Genomic DNA, 18,044 nt, shown 5'->3' on the forward strand with positions numbered 1-18,044 from the left:
CCCTTAGTGTCCCTTTTCGGCCAAGAGAATAGGGGCGTCACAATTACCAGCTAATAGTGTTTCTCCCATACCTTTCTTCGTTTTCTCTATCAAACAGGGCTGCTGGTGTATCTATATTTGACTCAATGGTTCTTGGTTCCCTACTGATCTCCAGAAGAAAACCTTTTTCTCTCCGTTGTGACAAGTTAATGGACAATGATTCCGGTAGGGAATCCTTGAAAATTTCAAAGCATTCCATGTCAAAACCCTACACACAAAAATAAAATAAAATAATAATAATATAATAATAATACGAGTCTACTAACAAACTGTAAACGATGATATTAAATTAACCATCACGGCCACTGCTCATACCTCTTTAATTAGCAAATTCTTGAGATTGGGTGCACACTCAAGTAAGCTGGGTAGCAGTTCCCATCCACTATAATTCATATCTATTACTGCTGATAAGATTAGGAAACCGGGGAAGTAGATGAGGCAAAAGTTGCAAGATCTTCATGAAATGACGAGCATATAACAGATCACATCTTTTACATAGACAAGTATAAAAAAGAACGAGCATTCATTCGGGTCAAGAAGATAGAATCTCATTATGATGAACGGTTCTGACAAGATCAACTTCACGACATTTGAGCAGACTTTTATCAGCTCAGAAGCATGTTCATTGAACTCGTATGGATACTGGCTGATACTTTGATCAAGATCTAGCCGAGCTATCTGAAGATATTTCAGGTTTTTTGCCAAATAACGATTTTCCAAGAACCCACGATAGTTTAACTCTTCAAGCTTTGGAGCTTCAAACTCGATTTCACCCTCAAGACAGTAAAAATCATTAACTGATTTCAAAACTTTAAGTGAATGAATGCAGATCCTAAGTATTTCTCCAGGGTAACAATAGCAATTATATACCAACAAATACTCGAGCATTGGACAGCCTTCTAGAAGAACATTAGCATCCTTAAATTTCACGAATTGAATGGAGAGTATTTTAAGATTCGGTAGATTGGATCTGCATTCAAGATCACGGTCAACAAAGTTTAGAAGAGATTCAGAGACACTACTTTGCACCCAAAAGACTGTCGAACAAAGCGTTGGCATTCTTGAGATGACGGACCTGGAGATCAATCCTCTTGGCATTAAGACACAAAGCATCACTAACCCAATCGGAAATGCATAACCCATCACTAAAGTTCTGACAAATCAGACAGAAGGCATAGATAGGATGAACTTCAGACAAAGTGACATTTAATAATCTAACAACAGAATTCATAAAACTGATCGGATTGGTGCTGGAGGCTGATCGTTGTTTTAATAATAACGAGTCATCCAGGTGGGGTCTAAGATTTGGTATGAAACAGAATATATTTTTCCATTTGATGGAGCAGATAGAAGTGGCAACTGCATATTTTGTTGGCAGGAACGATAGGATGTGACAGAGGATTTCATTGGGCATATTGCTTATTCCATCAATTTCATCACCATCTCGACCATCATCATCCAAGATTTTTTCATTTACTGGTGCTTTCTCAAGGGACCTAAAATGATTTTGGATTGTATCCATATGCGAGAAATTCCCCATTGTAAACAAATAGGAGGGAGACATATCAAGGATATTTTATGCCTCACAAGGGTATTGTAGCTTATCTTAAATGGAGCTGTCGATTCTTGCTTCTGCCGTATACAATCCTGTTTCTTGATTTGCATTGGAAATGTAGCAACCCGTTAGCTTTGTTTTGCTCAAGAAAATATTATGATGATTTTCCTGCGAAACAGTATGAAGTGTGCATTACAAAATGATTCTACTAAAGACTTCTTTAATATGTCAAATCACCAAGGTAGATATTAACTCAAATACTGGGCAAATCTTGTTAGAAAACAAAGAAATTCAAATCTTAACGGTGCATGAACTTCTTAAACAAACAGACCAGAATTTATTGTGGTTATAAGGCATTTGCATCGTAATACAGGACACTGAAGTAGAAAACTGAATTTCCAGATACATTATATAAGTAAAATAATGGTAATTCTTGAATCCAACAGGCCATGATAAATTTCATTTCTGCTCTTGAAGAACATGTAAAAAAAAATAATTTTTCTAGTATGAGCATGCATGTGAAGTAGAGACAATCTCAATCTAATAAGTTAATAACTAGCAAGTGGACTTTCTTTTATTCACTTTTTAACCATTCTGTCATGTACAAGTTAACCAACTAAGATAACAAGCATTCGAAGACAATCTTACTCGATCTAAATTTAAATTAAGCAATAAATTTTTAATAAGCATAGGTGATCAAATACATATTAATTGGAAACACGAACTATCTTCCAAGATTTAAAAGAAATGCACTCACAAGTGGCAATGTTTGGCAGAAAACTTCTGAATCTTCTCCAGTTCTCTTTTCCCACTATCTTCGATGGCACCTCTCTTCTTTTTTTTCTTTTCTTATAGTTACTTATTTCTTCTATCCCCTTATTTCCTCTTTTATACTATCCTATATTCTCTACTATCAACATTTCTTGGCTGCAGCTCACCGTACCTTGAAACCACCACCCTCTCGGTTTTTTTTATGAACTCCTCCAGCTAACACTTTCCCTCACACTCTGCGCATGAAAAGCAAGATACATGGTAACACATGTGTTTCCATAAGAGACACGTTTCACATGCACGGACACGTATTTAAATAACAGCAACATGGGCGACGGGTTAGCAACTTTCAAGTGACTGAATGATTGTTATACACACACATTTCACCCATCTAGAGTTTTTAAATAAAAAAGTAGGTATGCAATGGCTTCAACCTTCAATCTCCGTTTGTTCTTCAGGCAATGTCACATTTTCACTAGGTCACTCTAACAAACTACACTTCATTTTAATCCTACAAAATATCATTCGCCAACCAATTAACTCCTTATAAGTGGAACAGTTGGTTCAAACATTGGATTTCAAGTATCTGAGTTAGTCGCGAACACTGAAAATTAAAGTTCAACATGACAAATATTGGATTAGACATTCAAATATGAAACATGTAATTATTCGAGAATCACAAGTGTTTTTTCAACATGGACTTATTGATGCCTAACCAGAAAATATAAAAGCTTTAAGGCATCATGATGCAGGGAGTCACATAAACAAAATAAAATACATCATTTCCATCGTTACAATCCTTATGGAGAAAGAAGGCAGGCATGTTGGACGCATGTATCCAAATATGAAACTGAAACAAACTAACATTAATCAATAAGAGCGTCATAGAAATAGGCTCCAAATTTTTTAATCATGTATGATCACCTCCACGCCACATTTATCAGCATCTTCTACAAAAAAAAAAAAAAAAAACAAGAAACAGATCCCCATTTTAAATTTTTTCTGTTTTCCTGAATTTTCTAGAAGCAGGTCGTTTATAAATATGAATTCAGAAGATACAACGTTGGACGGCAAACACGAAACTCTTACTTCAATATAGTAAATGGAATACCAGACTTGAAATTTAGTTTGAATCTTTAAAATTGTGCTAATATTTCGTTATTCAATTCAATACGCAAATAACTTTAATTCAAGACGTCAAATCATGTTTCCTTACGCTGCTGCCCACACAAAAACTTCCCCTTTGAGAACATTGGTTCTTCAAGAGTACAAACTTTACTAGATTGGATGGTAGACAAAACCAGCTACTACATGCCAGTGGGAACAATCTAAATTCATTTTCCGAGAACGCAAGATAATATATTCTACTGCGTAAAACAAGATAAGCTTCTCATTCATCAAATGTACTTGAATGCCAAACCAGGAATAATTGTGGCACACCTCTTCTCAGCATAAAAAAATCCCACAATTCCCGAAACCATGAAACGCGGGCAAAAATGGTGAATTAAAATGGATCAATCACATGCATTCAAACAATCGATAAAGAGAAATTCCACACAAAAGGGTAAAAACAGAGAATCTACCGATTCCACGTTCTCTTGTGTCGCCGTATAAAATGATCGGCTCCTGATACGTAGGCCTAGCAAGTAGCAATACGCGGGGAATTACATATGAGTACAGCCGAAGTGGGCTCTTAAATCAGTTACGGGCCGGGAAATGTGGGCCAAGTCTTGAATCTGAAGCGAACAAAAAAATTGATTGCGAAGAAGTTGATGTAATTGAATAACTAATTATGAGTTTCTGCAATGTAATTTTTTTATTTTATTTTGGGACAAGTAAAAGACTAATGCAGTAGTCTGCAAACCAAACTGACCAGAAAACAACACCGTGTGTGGCAATCTACTGGGAAGACAGAACTACTATCCAATGTAACTATTAATTATATTGTTATTTGGTGTATGAATTATAGTTTAATAAAAATTTAAATTTTATTTACGCCAAAAGAAAGTTGGAAGTTTTAATTTTAAAATATACTAGCATTAAAAATACAGTTTTCTTCAACTCCAATTTAATGTTCGATTGTAACTTCATTTTTCAATAGTTCACATATTATTTAAAAATTTATTTGAGGTGGCACTAAATCTTTCTTTCTTTAAGCCAATATTTTCTAATTAAAAACTAATAATATTTTCCAAGGGAAGTTCGTTAGTCTCTATGCCGAAAAGCCATGTTGCCAACACAACCGAGACCAGCTATTAAAAGAGAGATTCTCTTTATTATCTTCTCTATTTTGTACATACTGATGTATATTTGGATGTCCTAATTTTGTTCTGTCATCTTACACTTTGGGCCACACCCGAGTCTGGAACAGTTCGAAAGGGGGCAGGATCTTTTTAAATATTGTAAAAAATGAAATAAATATTCGACTATTTGACACAATGAAATCTAAAAATGGGATTCCAAATTCCATGTAGTTCATAAGTGATTTTATTACTACAAACAAACCAAAATACACATTAGTCATTCATTACTCGCAAGTTTCTTTAAGCCTACTGATAAAGGAGAGGAAACTTTGATAGATAAAGAAGTTAAGAGTCAGAATCTCGTTATTCTTCTATATTTACACCAAAACACCACATCATCATGCTATGCAAAATTTAAACATGTTTAGTTTGACTCTTTCCCCCTTCACTTGATCCATATCATGACAGAGATTGGACTAAGAAGCTGTGGCCAGTGGAGGCCAATGAGATCCTTCTTCGAAAAACTTGGATGATGCGCTACTTATGCCCAATCCATATTCGCTTTTCGAACCTTCCTCTTCATCATCATCATCATCCGCATCCCACAAAAATCGAGCATATGAAGCTAGAACATAGCTGCAGTAGACAATAATATTTACATGGTGTAAGTAAATACGCAGCAAAACATGAACCTTCCATGGCTCAATCATTTAAGAAGTTTACAAACCATAGTTTGCCTAGTCCTTGTTATTTTTTAAACAGGGGATTAAAAGCCAGTATGAGTAACTCGTGCTCAAGTGGCTCGCAACATTATTTCATGATCTAGGTGATAAAACCAAGATACCCAAATATAAGGAAAACATATTCCACAGAGATGAAAGTTGAGACTCAAATGCACCGTCCAGAAAATTTGAGGAATGCCAGAACAACGAAAGCGGTGTCGACCAATCAATTCACTCATTAGAGATGTATATCCACCTCAATTTCATCATGCTTTCGGCAACAATTAAAGCTTTTTGTATTTATTGAGCATATATGTTGTATTGACTGGAGAATTTGAAGTACCATTGAGAAACTAATAATAAACATATCAGCAAAATGAACTTATCATTCAAGATAAGAATGTCGAATTTTTTTCAATGTAAACAAAGAAAAGAGTAAACCAAAATTATTAGTCAAGATAATAATCTACAATCTTGGAGTAGCCATAGAGAAAAGTATCTAATCAAGAAAATAAGAATGGATAACTTCAAGCTTACCAATCATTGGGGTCTGTTTTAACAGCTTGATCAAAATAAGTCTCGGCTCTTTCAGCATCATTTTGTGTTTGCCATATTAAATCAGCATAGAGTGATAACACACTGGCATCATTTGGGTTGGCCAAAATCGCCCTTCCGCAATACTCCTCTGCTTTAGTAAAGTCTCCCTTAACCTTTAACACAATAAAAACTAAAATCAAACCTAGAGTAAATAAATATACATCAACTTGATGAATTAAGCATCTGTTTGCTGATTTTCCTGAAGGTTCAGTATCAGCTAGCCGACACTGACCCCAGATATAAACAAGAACAAGATTTTGTGCATTCATGCGGGGGAGAACTTTCATTTCAGGAAAGTTTCACAAAAGCAACTATAAACAAGCTATGAAACAAAAGTATTTGAACTAAATCATAAAACATTTTGCAGAAGGTTCTCTTGATAATTACTACAGGTAAAACCTAAGAAAACAATAACAAGACAAAAAAATTCCCCTCGCGCGAACAAGCGAAAAAATCCAACTCCAATAATATCATAAAAGGCAGGGAGAAATGATTGTCGAATGATAGAACTTTCAAATTTCATATCTGCACACTCTATGTTGCGTAAGCTATTAGGATGGGTGCAATTAAACTCGAAAATTAATCACTGTAAAAACGAAATCTTTAAGATGACAAGATAAAGTGATAACCTCCTTCAAGAATTTAGCATAATTTGCCAGTAAAAGAGCATTCCCAGGATTGGCTTTAATCGTCATCTCATAATACGCATCTGTGTTATCATGCCCATTCCAGCTCCCTGAATCCTGCGAACCAGATCCATCATAAGATCCTCTCCCACCTCCGCAACTCTTGCCGCCACCGCCAACCAACGGCATCAGCGGCATCCTCTCCCTTTCCGCTAGAGCATAACAACCCTCGGTCGCCATCGACTCACCCAATCCAGAGCTCGACAGCAAAATGGACCCCATATTCTGCGGTTCTTTCCTCTCCATGACCTTCGGTAGCATCAAGCTCTTCTTCGGCTTCAACGGGTCTTTGAGATCCGATTCTAATGCAGACCGCGTCGGAGTGCATCTTCCCGGGCTGTCTTCGCAATGAAGCGACGTCATAAAGCAGACCGATCGGGTACGCGTCAATTGGGGCAGAGTATTAGATTCCGAGGACGACCCGGATGCTGAATTGGGTAGCCATGAATTCAAGAGTGGTGAGGAAGAGCTTCTCAGTAACATTCTTTTCATTCGATTAGTTTCTTATTCACTAACAATAAGGTAGGATTCTCCAGCAGATATATAGATATTGCCAGAAGAAGGCAGTGCTCCGCCGCGCTTGAGGAAGGGAGGCGGTGATTGGGGTCAGGTTTTAAAGCCGACTTTGAAGAAGAAGTGGCCGAATGGTGGCCGTCGGATCGGAATCAGATGAAAATGGAGATATGCATGTACAGAGATTTTTATTTGATTGATTATTATGGACTACATTTGATTGCATCATGATTTATGCATATCACAACAAATGTCTTTTTTTATATATAAAAAAATCATTAAATTAATAGATTCACTAAACCAACCAATTGTTCATTTTAAAGTAATTTGTCTTTTTGTTAATTAAAAAAAATATAGACATAAATAAAAGGCTTTATTTCAAAATTATAATTTTCAATTTGCCATACCTCATCGCCAAAAATTTCAAATACATTATACATCAAACAATTTTACATGTTTATAAAAATATATCCAATCGTTAAAAAAATACAATGAATTACTACTCAAAAAAATATCTAAAACGCTGTTGAAAAATATCCGAGCTAGTGATGTAACTGAACACTTAATCAAGGGCCAGTTCGATTACTTATGTTAATACTTTCTCATACACGTCTGTCACACAAAGTTTAGCGTGATTTATATACTATTGTCTCAAGCGATTGCGAGTTTCACTATCATAAAAAAATATAATTATATATATGTAAAGATAATATACAATACGGACGAACATAAATATTACATAGAGTCGGGGGGAAAAAACTAAATTAAATTTGGAATAAAGTAATAATGCATCCATAAATCATGCACCACAATAACAAAGCAGAGAAATATATATTTTATCTGTGATTCAGACTGTTTCTCAAGCAAATAAAAATGACAGATTAGAAAGAAAGAGAAGACGACAATTCCACAATGATATTTCATAAAATGGGGCTCCACCAATAAAGATTCCCGTGTTATTTCTGGAGGAAAATCAAACTACTCAAGATCATATCATTGTCATTAGATCAAGATTTTTGTAGCCTGAAAAAGACAAGCAGGCCACCCTAATTCATTGCAACACAAATGTTATTTTCAAGATTGTGTATATTTACTTGAAGTAAATTTATCCATATTCAATGTATTCTTGTCTTTCATAGCATGACATGAATCACTAAATCCTTGTTCAACCAAGGAAATACCCAATTGCCTGAAAAGAGAAATGGTCTACTTTGTAAGAATGTTTGTCATCTTATCTACAAAGACATGATATTAAACTCATGCTATCCTGACTCATTTTAGCATGTATATATATATATATATATATATATATATAAAAGCTTACTGAACTATATCCTAATCACGATCATGCGTTTGTTCTGCCATTAATTCCTCCCATTCCATGCAGAAGACCAGAAGAAAAAAAATCCAGAACATCACAGCAACAAAGATTTGGAATGCATCCTGAAATCTTCTGAAATTGCGGCAACACCTGGTCAAAGTGCAAGAGAGATCGTTGAAAAGTACAACATAGCAATAAAAGAGAATCCTGGTTATAACATAATCAGATGACACCGGATAGGTGGAAAAAAAAGTGTCATGCAAGTTACGAAATGGTGGCTATAATAGTGAAAACATCAGTTGCTCATCACGATCTTGTTTTTCAATAAAGAATATGTCAATATTACGTGTAAACAGTGGAAATTGGACAGTTCAGGACACCAATTGGGAGCAATATGGTTGTAGAGTGATCACCAAGTTGAGATTGAAGATGGTGGCTAGCAACACGATGCAATAAGAATGGACAGGGAGATGATCCATATTTGTTCAGATTTGGCAAGTATATATACGGATATACCATGGACTGTTGTATTTGGTTGATGGAAGATGAGCTCTTAATATTACGGAAACGTCATAGTAGCATGATAGTTACTGCGAGTAATAAGTGTGATGGACTAAATGCCTGATTTCTTTAGATATTGTTGAACTCTCCATAACCATATCAATGGTAGGTTCTAACTATGGGTGATTTCGAGAGAGAACTTATGGTCCAGTTATAACCATGTGCAAGTGTAAAACAGGTTCACAACACGAAAGTATGCTAGGCAATTAACATATACGCAAATCCAAATACTTCATTTAGAAAAAAAAATCCCACTAAGTTGATCAACAGACTGCAAAATGCAAATGCTTGGCAGGACACCTGAGAATTCAAATGATCGGGTCATGAAAAGCAGAGCTTTGGAGGCACCACGTTAGGAACTCATGCTATCACAACCACTGTCGTTGGGATGGTATCAGTCCTATAGTTTCGTGGTTCAAAATCAATTTACGCATAGAAAGATCCAGCATAATTTGCTACACCATGTAGTTTTCTCTCTTCACAATCTTGGTTAGGAGTTTCCAAAAAAGAAAAAAAAGATCTTGGTTAGGAATACCTCGATTAATCAATTTATAGCCCGGTGAAAAAAAAAACATGAAAGATTATATGGCTACTCAACCTATCCAACGCGTAAGTTCAAGCCAAATTCCCACTAGTTGAATTGATTAACCAAGCTACGAAGCTCATATCATTAAATCATGGATAAAAACCAAAAACAAAATAGAACCAGGAAAAGGGCTCCCGGAATAATATAGTAGAATAATCAAAAAGATACCCGAGGATGGGAATGAATCAATGAATGTTAATCTGAAGGTGGCCGCGATTGTGGCGGCGGTCTAGATGTTGTCACGTGGCAGCGGCGGACCTACCAGAAATTGGATCTGAACGACAACGGAGTAAATCAACGGTGGAAATTACAAGGTTATATGGTTCCTAGTGGTGGCGGGATTGTAGTATCGAACCTTCTTTGGAATACTAATATTCTTTCACCAGAATAGAATATAATTTTTTGAAAAATATATAAACTTTGATTATATATATATACAGAATTTATATGAATAACAATAACTAATTATTATATGAAAAGTCATATGTTGACTAAAATTTAACACATATAGATTGACTGATCTTGTCTTAATTTCATTTAAAAAAAAAAAATCACATCTTTCAATATAATATAATCGTTAATTCAAATGTTGATTTTTACTAATAAAAATAATATGTTAATTACACTATATATATATATATTGGATTAAATTAAATTTTAGAGTAAGCCCTGCACTTATGAGAATCAACTCAGTATATTGGATTATAATATTAAATTTTAAAAAAAACTAAACATTTGAAATGCCACCTGCGCAGAAAGATTAAATATAAACATTGATTTGGTTCGGTTTCTTGTTGCTTTGGTGGATTCTTGTTTATAGTGTGTGGAAGTGAAGTAGATTTTTTCAGCTCACTCTAAGAATGGGGATTTTCAACATTCATATTCGAATAGATTATATTGCGGCAATCTCTGGTTTGTGGATATTCATACCGGAGCTTCGAAATTTGCAAGTTTTGCTCAAATACATTCAGTGCTCGAAATTACTCCAAGAAAATTATGTAGTGCCTAACGTCGGTTGATTCTGATAACATGTGGCGGAAACCACCTTCGTGCTGTATTTGTTGTGTTGTTTGGTGATACTGTTAGGCTCCAAATCCAAAAGCAGAGCTGTCTCTTAGAGGAGAGAATCTTAAAAATTTATCAACTGTTGTGCAATTGCTTACGTACGTAACCGATACAAGACTCGAAGTTATTCCGAATTTAAAGCGCAAGTTGTAATCCTTCACATGATGAAAAACACAGAAGGAAGCGACCAAAAGCCGGAGTGGTTTTTCAAGATCATGCCAGAGGGAACGAAAACGAAAGCGCAAGTATAAGGTGGGTTTTCTCAAAAACAGAAGATCTTCTACCGCAGCCATCGGTGGCAATTGAAAAGGTAACCCCACAACCTCAGGAGCATTTGTCATGATTTGTCAACTCAGGTCATATGGGGAGATGCTCAAGAAAGACTGCCTAAGGCCCTAGCTTTTTCCCTTAATCTTACCAGTTGAAGTTCTTGGTAGATCGCCGAAAACAACGGTCCTCGGTGCCATATAATGAGGCAAATGGTCCCTGCAAAAGTTCATTATATCTTGAGGATCAACGTCAAATCCATCTTTTAACTTCACAAATGCACAGGGAGTCTGCCCCCAGTGGTTATCAGGTCTTGCTACAACAGCTGCTTCAAGAACTGCTGAATGCCGGTACAAGACTGTTTCGACTTCAATCGTGCTTATATTTTCCCCGCCCGAGATTACTATATCTTTTGACCTGTCCTTCACTTCTATGTACCCATCTTCATGTTTTACACCAAGATCGCCACTTCTAAACCATCCACCCGCAAAGGCTTCTTGGGTAGCTTTAAGGTCTTTTAGGTATCCGCTCATTACCGTGTTCCCCCGAAACATAATTTCACCCATTGTTGCGCCGTCTTTTGGAACACTCTTCATGGTAGTGGGATCTTTCACATCAACTTCCTCCAAGCCAAAATGCTCCATTCCTTGCCTTGCTTTAAACCTGAACCGCTCCTCCTGAGGCAAAGAATCCCATTCGGGTTTCCATATGCATGACGTACCAGGTCCATAAACTTCCGTAAGCCCATACAAGTGTGAAACCCGAAAACCCAGCTCTTCTATCTTGGAAAGGATTGAAGGTGGTGGTGGTGCACCACCAGTCGTTATGTGGACTTTGTGAGGAAGTTGCTTTTGATCGCTTGAATTAATAATCATGTTTAATACTGTGGGTGCTCCACTCATATGTGTAACATGGTGAAGCACGATGCTGTTAAAAATTTCCTTAGGCTCAACTTGCCTAAGGCAGATGTTGGTGCCACCCAAAGCTGCTAGCCCCCAAATAAGGCACCACCCGTTACAGTGAAACATCGGCACTGTCCAAAGATAGACGGGCATAGACCCCATCCCGTGCATAAACGCCGTGGCAAGTGCGTTTATATACGTGCCCCGATGGTTATAAACCACCCCTTTTGGTCTAGACGTCGTGCCGGAGGTGTAGTTAATACTGATAGGGTCCCACTCGGTTTTGGGTCGTCTGGCGACAAATTCACCATCTCCGCTAGCCAAGAACGACTCGTACTCGTGGATATCGGGAATATCACACGAGGGAGATGGACTGTTATGTTCGGGGATGAGCACTAGAATTGGTGGTTTGGTTTTGTATTCTGAAGCGAGAATATGGAATGCTTGCTGAGCGATATGAAGTAATTGGTGGTCGACAAAGATAATCTTGGCTTCGGAATGGTGCAGCAGGATCGAAATCATATTGGAATCGTGGCGAGTGTTCAATGTGCAGAGAATTGCTCCGGCCATTGGCGCTGCAAAATGCAATTCTTGCATTGCTGGTACGTTAGGGGCCAGGGTTGCTACCTGTTCTAAAAGCACAGCATTGAGAATCCAAGATTTTAGTGTTTAGAGATTATCGAGAAAATAAAGCGTCGCAGAGACAGCAAATCAGTTAAGCAAAACCATTTTCCCTCTCAGCGTTTCACACACAACAACGTACGTGAGTAATCAATATTCTCAAGTGTAAGATGCAATCACGTGATAGATAGTAGTCAAGAACTTGTGTAAATTCGAATCACGGATCGAATTTTACAAGACGAATTTTTTATTTGGATCATCAATAAAAAATATTTTTTTTATGGTATTCAGTATTAAATTTAACTTTAAAAAAATAAAAATAAACGTCCGAAAAACTGAGATCATATTATGGAGTAAAAAATTTATTTTTGTGTTAAAAATATTAATTTTTATATAAGATCATATTATGGAGTACTAACTTCGTGAAAAAATTTATTTTTATGTTAACATTATTATTTTTTATATAAATATATCTTATGTAGAATCTTTTTTAAAAAAATGTTTATTAATAAATCATTATATTATCTCCTTCGAACAAATAATTTTAAATCGTTATATTATTTTATATATTATTTATAATATTTTCATGGACTCGAACGTGGTGAAATTGAACTAATATATAAAATAGGATATCTATAGAGAATCTACATATATGAAAGCCTGAATAAGTTTAGAAGGGCCTGTTTTTGTCCGGTTGTCGGTCATCACTTAACACGTGCAATTCACTTCGCGAAATAGATGACCACTTGCTACCTGTTTTGCAATCCACTGCAATAAAAAAAAGGGAAAGCAACCTACGGAACCGGTTTACAGAGCGCACATGTCCTTGTCTCCTCTTTCCTCCTTCCCTTTTGTTCGTTTCTGCCATCTTCTTTACTTGTTCACTGTTTCTTGAGCTTCATCTCTCCCTAGCGGTGCTCTCTTCTCTTGGATTGCAAAGCTCTATAATAGGTTAGCGTTCTTCTCTTGGTTTTGTTTGGGTTTTTTGTTCTCCCTCGTGTTCTTCGCCTTTGTTGTCTTAACTAATTGAATGGGTTATTTAGGCGACGATGCCCTTTGGGTAAAAAAAAAAAAAACAACACCGTCGCTTTCGTTTGGGTTTTTTGTTTTCCTTGATACTCTTCGCCTTTTTTGTCCTAATTCATTGAATGGGTTATTGGCGATGGTCTGTGAAAAAAAACCCACCGGCACCGGTTGATTCTTACAATATCAAGCATGTAGATTCAGTGGCTAAAAAAAAGCACTTAAACAAGCTAAATATTAAATTATTTACTTACTCTCTCTCAGACATTTATACCTAACATACGATGTCATCCAATCTTTCATACAGGAAACATAGAGCATGGTAGCTACACAAATAAAAACTGCTACACCATCAAACAAATCTGGTAATATTCTGCTTTTACTTAAGGGAATTCAGTTTCATTCAATGTCAAAATTTGTGTTGTCTTGAGCTATTGATTAGAGTTTAATCGCAGTAACATCAAAATCTTACACTTTGGTTTATTTATGAGGCTGTGAAAAAAATCCCCTTGACATTTTGTGTCTAAGATAAAAAAAAGCAAAAAAAATTTACTATACTATTTGATCCTCCAACACCCGGTGCTGATCGGTTGAAGTTATGGTAATTGAGAACCCCGTTATTTGTTATGTTATTTTAAAATTCCCTAATTGATCTCTATTTTTTTGGAAGTTGCTTGCTATATTTAGTGCATGGTTTTATTTTGATTGATCTTTACATATATTGTTAGCTAGCTACTGTCTCTCTCATATCTTTATTATTCACTTGCTTACCATTTCATATAGTTTAAAAACATATTGTGGTTGTTTTTTACTATATTACTTGTGTAATATAATATATTATTTACGATGAGAACATATGATTTATAGTTTATTTGTGACTATTTGTAACAACTTTAGTTGTCCTCGACTACTATTTCTGTACAAGTAACACTTTATGTTGCTTTGAGAAGCGTCAAACATTAACCCAATTTTTTAAATCTGAGATTTGTAGATTGATTATTTTCCTTTTGGGTTTTACGATGGAGCTTGTTGTCAAAAGTTTATTTTTATGAATTTATTCTATAATTTTGATTCAGTAGTTATGTGCAGATTCTCTACGAAATACCAACCATCACCATATATTTTTATGTCAAAAATTGCTAATTTGCTTGTATGGAAGTTTCTAACATTGTTCATTATTCTAACATGACTTATTTACTAAGCTTTGAACATAAATTAGTTTTAAAACAAAAAAATAGAAGCTCATCCACCAGCCAACACAGCCAACTCATATATCTCCTTTGTAAATGTTGAATTCAAATTAAACTCTACTTTGACCATCTTCATCAACATAACAAAGGATATGTGTGAGTTGGCTAGGTTAATTATTGCCTGTTGTTGCCTTCTAAATTAATTATTAAAACTTTATTAGCATATTTCTTGTAGTTTGCAAGCAGCAAATATGTGTTTTGTTTTAATTAACAATTACTTTAGAGTACTTTGCTTAAATCTTGAAATCAGTTCCCTTATAATCATCAGGCAGGACCTTATTTACCATATCATTCTTTTGCAAATGTAAAGATCGACTCATTAAGCTTTTAAGAATAGTCATCTTAAAGTTTCAAACTCTTACATCATATAACTCTTACATCATATATTCTTATAATTGCTCCAATATATTTTTATTCAACTTGCTTTTCTTTTACTTAGAACTTCACTTTTCAGCATATGATCAAATGAGGTGAAACTTTGGCTCATTTTTTTTTATCAAACAAACACTTTTTGTCTCTTTGATTTTAAATTGGTTAAAAGGACAGATTTTTTTTTATACAACAGATTTTGATTTCCTTCGGTATGATTGTGTATAAGTTTTTCTGGAGTTATTGTTTTTTATTAACGCGTTTTTCTCGAATTTGGCTTGGAACAAATATTGTGGAAGATGGATCACTGACATACGAACACCTTTTCAGGCTAGAAGACAACAGAGGATATGTAGAAATGCCGGTTCCCAGAGGCTGTAAGAGAAAGCATGCCAAAGCATAGACCAACCATATGCTTTTCAGATTCGAAAAATCAGTCAAATCCTCAGCTTGACTGAGATGGTAATTTCACATTCATTCACATGTTTCTCCACCTCTCTTTAAATTGTATGAATAGGTATTAGTGTAAATACATTTTCATTCGCAGGTTAAATCTTTCTAGATTAAAGCTCAGCTGAAAATTACAGAATCAGAGCATCATTTATACTTTTTAGTATGTCCAAGTTGTTCCAAAGCTTGTGGAGCTGCCTACATATATGAATTTACGTGTCTCTATTGTAATCACGATTTTCCAAGTCTCAAACCACTGTAAGTTATTCTAATACCTTGAAATCATATACCCATTACAAACGTAATTGCTAAAAATTTTATTACAAATTGTAATTAGCTTACATTGTAACCTACTATATTCGTTTAGGTTTCGTTTCCAAGCAGAATTGTTTGATGGCACTCGAAGTTTGAACGTCTACCTAAAGCACAAGGAAACAGAAATGTTGTTAGGCATGTCCGGTGAAGAGATTATTGAGGCAGAACACGAGGTATATTCTATTACCCAGTTCTTTTTAGCAAAAAAATTTCATATCTTTTAGGTTTCATTCTCTTTATCTACAACAGGAAAGGCAGCGCAGCCCAGATCACATCAATGAAAAATTCAAAGATTTGCTATTTCTTTTTCAAGTCAGAACATCAAGCAATGAAGGGGTTGAAAATTTGTACGGAACACAATCATAGCTTGTCTCCCGCCATTTGATTATATAGTTTTCATCATATTAAGTTTTAATATGAAAAAGTTTTCCATTTCCAATTTAAGGCAGCTAGCTAAGCTTCTTTTCCTTTTACACAAATTCAAAATTTTCCCTTGCTATTTTCACCTATGTAAGCTTCTTCCACTTTCACCATTCTCATTCCTTGAGCACAATTCCAACCCTAGAATAATAATCATGTAGCTACGATAATAAAGTAAAATAAAAAGATAATCATTGTATTCAAGATAAATATGACTTGAAGAAAAAGATGATAGTATTCAAATCATTCGATCTAATCAGCTATATCAGTTTTCAAATAAAATTGATAAAACATTTGCAAACTTACAATATGTATATGCAACTCTAACAAGTTTACACATCGTTGAATAAATGAATTTTCATGTCTAACGTGTCATCTTACACCTAGGTATTTCAGACATGTATAAATCTATTTATGTAATTGTTTTTTATAAAGTAATGGCTCTCTTTTTTCCATACTTAACATTGTTTTCCGTTTTTTATTCATTTAAATTTAAAATTGGACAATTTAATTTTGATTAACACCTTCAAAACTGAAAGTATATGTTATTAACTATGTCATCTAATTTTAAAGGAATCGATGGTAGTTTTACTCTGGTTCATATTTAATTACATTTATGTGTTTAACGGCAATTAATGTGTAAAACAATTGCTTACACAAAAATAATATAGTTCATTTCTTAAAAAAAAGAAAAGATAACACACTGCACCGCAAACTTGGGCAAAACACCTCAAAATTGAGGTGATCATACCTAGTATAACAAAAAAGTTAGAAAGATAAACAGCCAAGTTAATTACCACGTCGAATCCAGAAATCCCTAGCTGGGCCATCGCAGAGGCAAGCTTCACACACCACAGATGAGTCTCTTCCCAACTGCATTTGTAGCTGCCGTACACAACCGAAGTTCTATCTCCATAAACCCTCGCAGCTCTCTCCAGAAAGCTAATCGGCGTTAACGGCACGTAATTCACCGGACACCTCACCAAACCCTCGAATTTCTTCCGCGACAGATCTTCGAGATTTGCAGTCAATTCACAGAGTTGGCGGGATTTATTACCCCAATAGTGCACTTTGCTTGATACGTCACTGAAGATCCGACGAGCTATTAGATGTGAGGTACGCCGCCGGAGAAATAAATTCATTTATTGGTAAAACAAGATTTTGAAGAATAATTTATTGGTAAATTAGCCTCAAAGGAGCATCAAAGATTCCTTTGAGAGATACTCGGTGTATGGATATTGGATACGGTGGCCGATGAGTGGCCACTGTGCATACTTTATCATAAACAAGACTTTGAATAATAATTGATTGGTAAATGCATCAAAGATTCCTTTGAGAGATACTCGGTGTATGGATACGGTTGCCGATTAGTGGCCACTGTGCATACTTTATCATAAATGATTTGACATTTTTGTTGAATAGTGACTCAAACGAGGGTTTTATTCTCAGCGAGTGTGTTAATTATCTATTTAATTAAGACAAAAATTTGTTTGAAACGGTTTCATGGGTCGTATTTTGTGAGACGGTTCTCTTATTTGGGTCATTCGTGAAAAAATATTATTTTTTTACAAAAACTTGTGTGAAATGGTCTCACGGGTCGTATTTTGTGAGACGGAGATCTTATTTGGATTATACATGAAAAAGTAGTATTTTTTATGCTAAGATTATTATTTTTTATTGTGAATATCGGTTGGGTTGACCCGTCTCACAGATAAAGATTCGTGAAACCGTTTCACAAGATATATATTTTTTAATTAATTAATAATAT

General features: G+C 35.3%; 2 protein-coding genes, 2 long non-coding RNA genes and 1 pseudogene across 8 annotated transcripts; 2 read left to right on the top strand and 3 right to left on the bottom strand.

Moving 5' to 3' along the window:
- Positions 1-110: 110 nt before the first annotated feature.
- On the bottom strand, positions 111-4,067 carry LOC142542430 (F-box/LRR-repeat protein At4g14103-like). Its single transcript, XM_075649057.1, is given in 5 exon segments — positions 111-247; positions 355-1,046; positions 1,049-1,075; positions 1,078-1,762; positions 2,352-4,067. Coding segments are annotated over 3 exon segments (1,104 nt in total). The 5' UTR covers positions 1,604-1,762; positions 2,352-4,067; the 3' UTR covers positions 111-247; positions 355-495.
- Positions 4,068-4,809: 742 nt separating this feature from the next.
- Positions 4,810-7,335, bottom strand: LOC142542431 (uncharacterized). The gene is made up of 3 exons (XM_075649058.1): positions 6,557-7,335; positions 5,868-6,040; positions 4,810-5,244 (listed from the first exon to the last, which is right to left on the bottom strand). The coding sequence occupies exons 1-3, from the start codon at positions 7,103-7,105 to the stop codon at positions 5,085-5,087; spliced, it is 882 nt and encodes a 293-aa protein (XP_075505173.1). The 5' UTR covers positions 7,106-7,335; the 3' UTR covers positions 4,810-5,084.
- Positions 7,336-8,155: 820 nt separating this feature from the next.
- Positions 8,156-8,769, top strand: LOC142542435 (uncharacterized). The gene is made up of 2 exons (XR_012819519.1): positions 8,156-8,339; positions 8,514-8,769. It is a non-coding gene; the product is annotated as an uncharacterized LOC142542435 (long non-coding RNA).
- A 1,705-nt stretch (positions 8,770-10,474) lies between these two features.
- LOC142542432 (butanoate--CoA ligase AAE1-like) lies at positions 10,475-17,741 on the bottom strand (annotated as a pseudogene).
- On the top strand, positions 13,329-16,292 carry LOC142542434 (uncharacterized). 5 transcript variants are annotated; one of them, XR_012819515.1, is made up of 6 exons: positions 13,338-13,400; positions 13,780-13,837; positions 15,422-15,553; positions 15,639-15,799; positions 15,909-16,029; positions 16,106-16,263. It is a non-coding gene; the product is annotated as an uncharacterized LOC142542434 (long non-coding RNA). The 5 variants fall into 5 exon arrangements; XR_012819514.1 differs by having other exon boundaries at positions 13,329-13,400; positions 15,422-15,799; positions 16,106-16,264; XR_012819517.1 differs by having other exon boundaries at positions 13,392-13,406; positions 13,791-13,837; positions 15,422-15,799; positions 16,106-16,264.
- Positions 17,742-18,044: the final 303 nt, after the last annotated feature.

Source organism: Primulina tabacum, chromosome 4 (assembly GCF_025594145.1).
Source record: "Primulina tabacum isolate GXHZ01 chromosome 4, ASM2559414v2, whole genome shotgun sequence".
NCBI classification, from domain to species: Eukaryota; Viridiplantae; Streptophyta; class Magnoliopsida; order Lamiales; family Gesneriaceae; genus Primulina; species Primulina tabacum.